Source organism: Acanthisitta chloris, unplaced genomic scaffold (assembly GCF_000695815.1).
Source record: "Acanthisitta chloris isolate BGI_N310 unplaced genomic scaffold, ASM69581v1 scaffold18501, whole genome shotgun sequence".
Taxonomy (NCBI): domain Eukaryota; kingdom Metazoa; phylum Chordata; class Aves; order Passeriformes; family Acanthisittidae; genus Acanthisitta; species Acanthisitta chloris.
Window position 1 is genome coordinate 36,683 of NW_008656685.1, and position 930 is coordinate 37,612.

At 53.0% G+C, this 930-nt stretch overlaps 1 protein-coding gene across 1 annotated transcript; it reads right to left on the minus strand.

The window, feature by feature from the left end:
* Nucleotides 1–428: 428 nt before the first annotated feature.
* Nucleotides 429–523, minus strand: LOC103811462 (cytochrome b-c1 complex subunit 8; the record flags this gene model as incomplete). Its single annotated transcript, XM_009084435.1, has 1 exon — nt 429–523. A coding segment is annotated over one exon (95 nt), but the record flags the coding sequence as incomplete, so codon positions are not given.
* Between the last annotated feature and the right edge of the window lie 407 nt (nt 524–930).

Here is a 930-nt window from a genome sequence, read left to right on the forward strand (position 1 = left end):
CCCAAGCCCTGGACCAGCTCTTCCAGCTTTAATCGATGCCACATCAGGGAGTGTTTGCTTTTCACAGATCTCAAGGCTGGAGGAAGAGCAGCTGCCAGTGCTGGGAAAACAAACGGAACACCGGACCAACCCTCACCGAGCTTTTCACTGAGGAATGTTTCAAAGGAACAGGAATGACAAAGGCTGGAAGTGCCCTAAGACGAAAACATCCGAGCACAGGGAACTCAGCCTGGTTATCTGCCTGTACACAGAGAACCAGACGAGGGATTTGATGCTCCTCACCTCAACCAGCTCAAGACACGCATTTCACACAGACTCACAGGGCAAAGTTGCAGTTTATTAGACAAGACTTATCTCCCTCTTAATCCCCTCCAGGCAGGGGAACAAGCCCAGCAGGTCGGTGAGAGGGAAGTGGCTGCAGCCACGTGTCACTGGTCGTGCTCATAGTCAGCAGGGTTCTTCCTCTTCAGCCGCTCGAACTCCTGCGTCCCCCACGAGTAAATCAGGTAGGCCACGACGAAGGCTGTGGGGACAGGGTGGTCAGGGGACACCCACCATCCAGGGACATGAGGACAGTGGGTGAGAGGACACAGCAATGGGGGCACACTCACAGTAAAGTGACACTGCTATGTGTCACAATAAAAGGACACAGCACGAAGAGGACAGTGGGATAAGAGGACCAGCAGTGGGGGGGACACAGCAATAAGGGGACACTGCAATGAAGGGACATTAGCATAACAGGACACTGCAATAAGGGGACATTTTCCATGAGGGGACACTCACAAGGAAGGGACACTGCAATGAGGGGACACTCACAATAAGGGAACTTTCACAGTGAGGGGACACTGCAAGGAGAGGTCACAATACAAGGTCATTCGATGCAATGAGGGGACACTGCTATACGGGGACACTGGAATAAGGGGACACTGG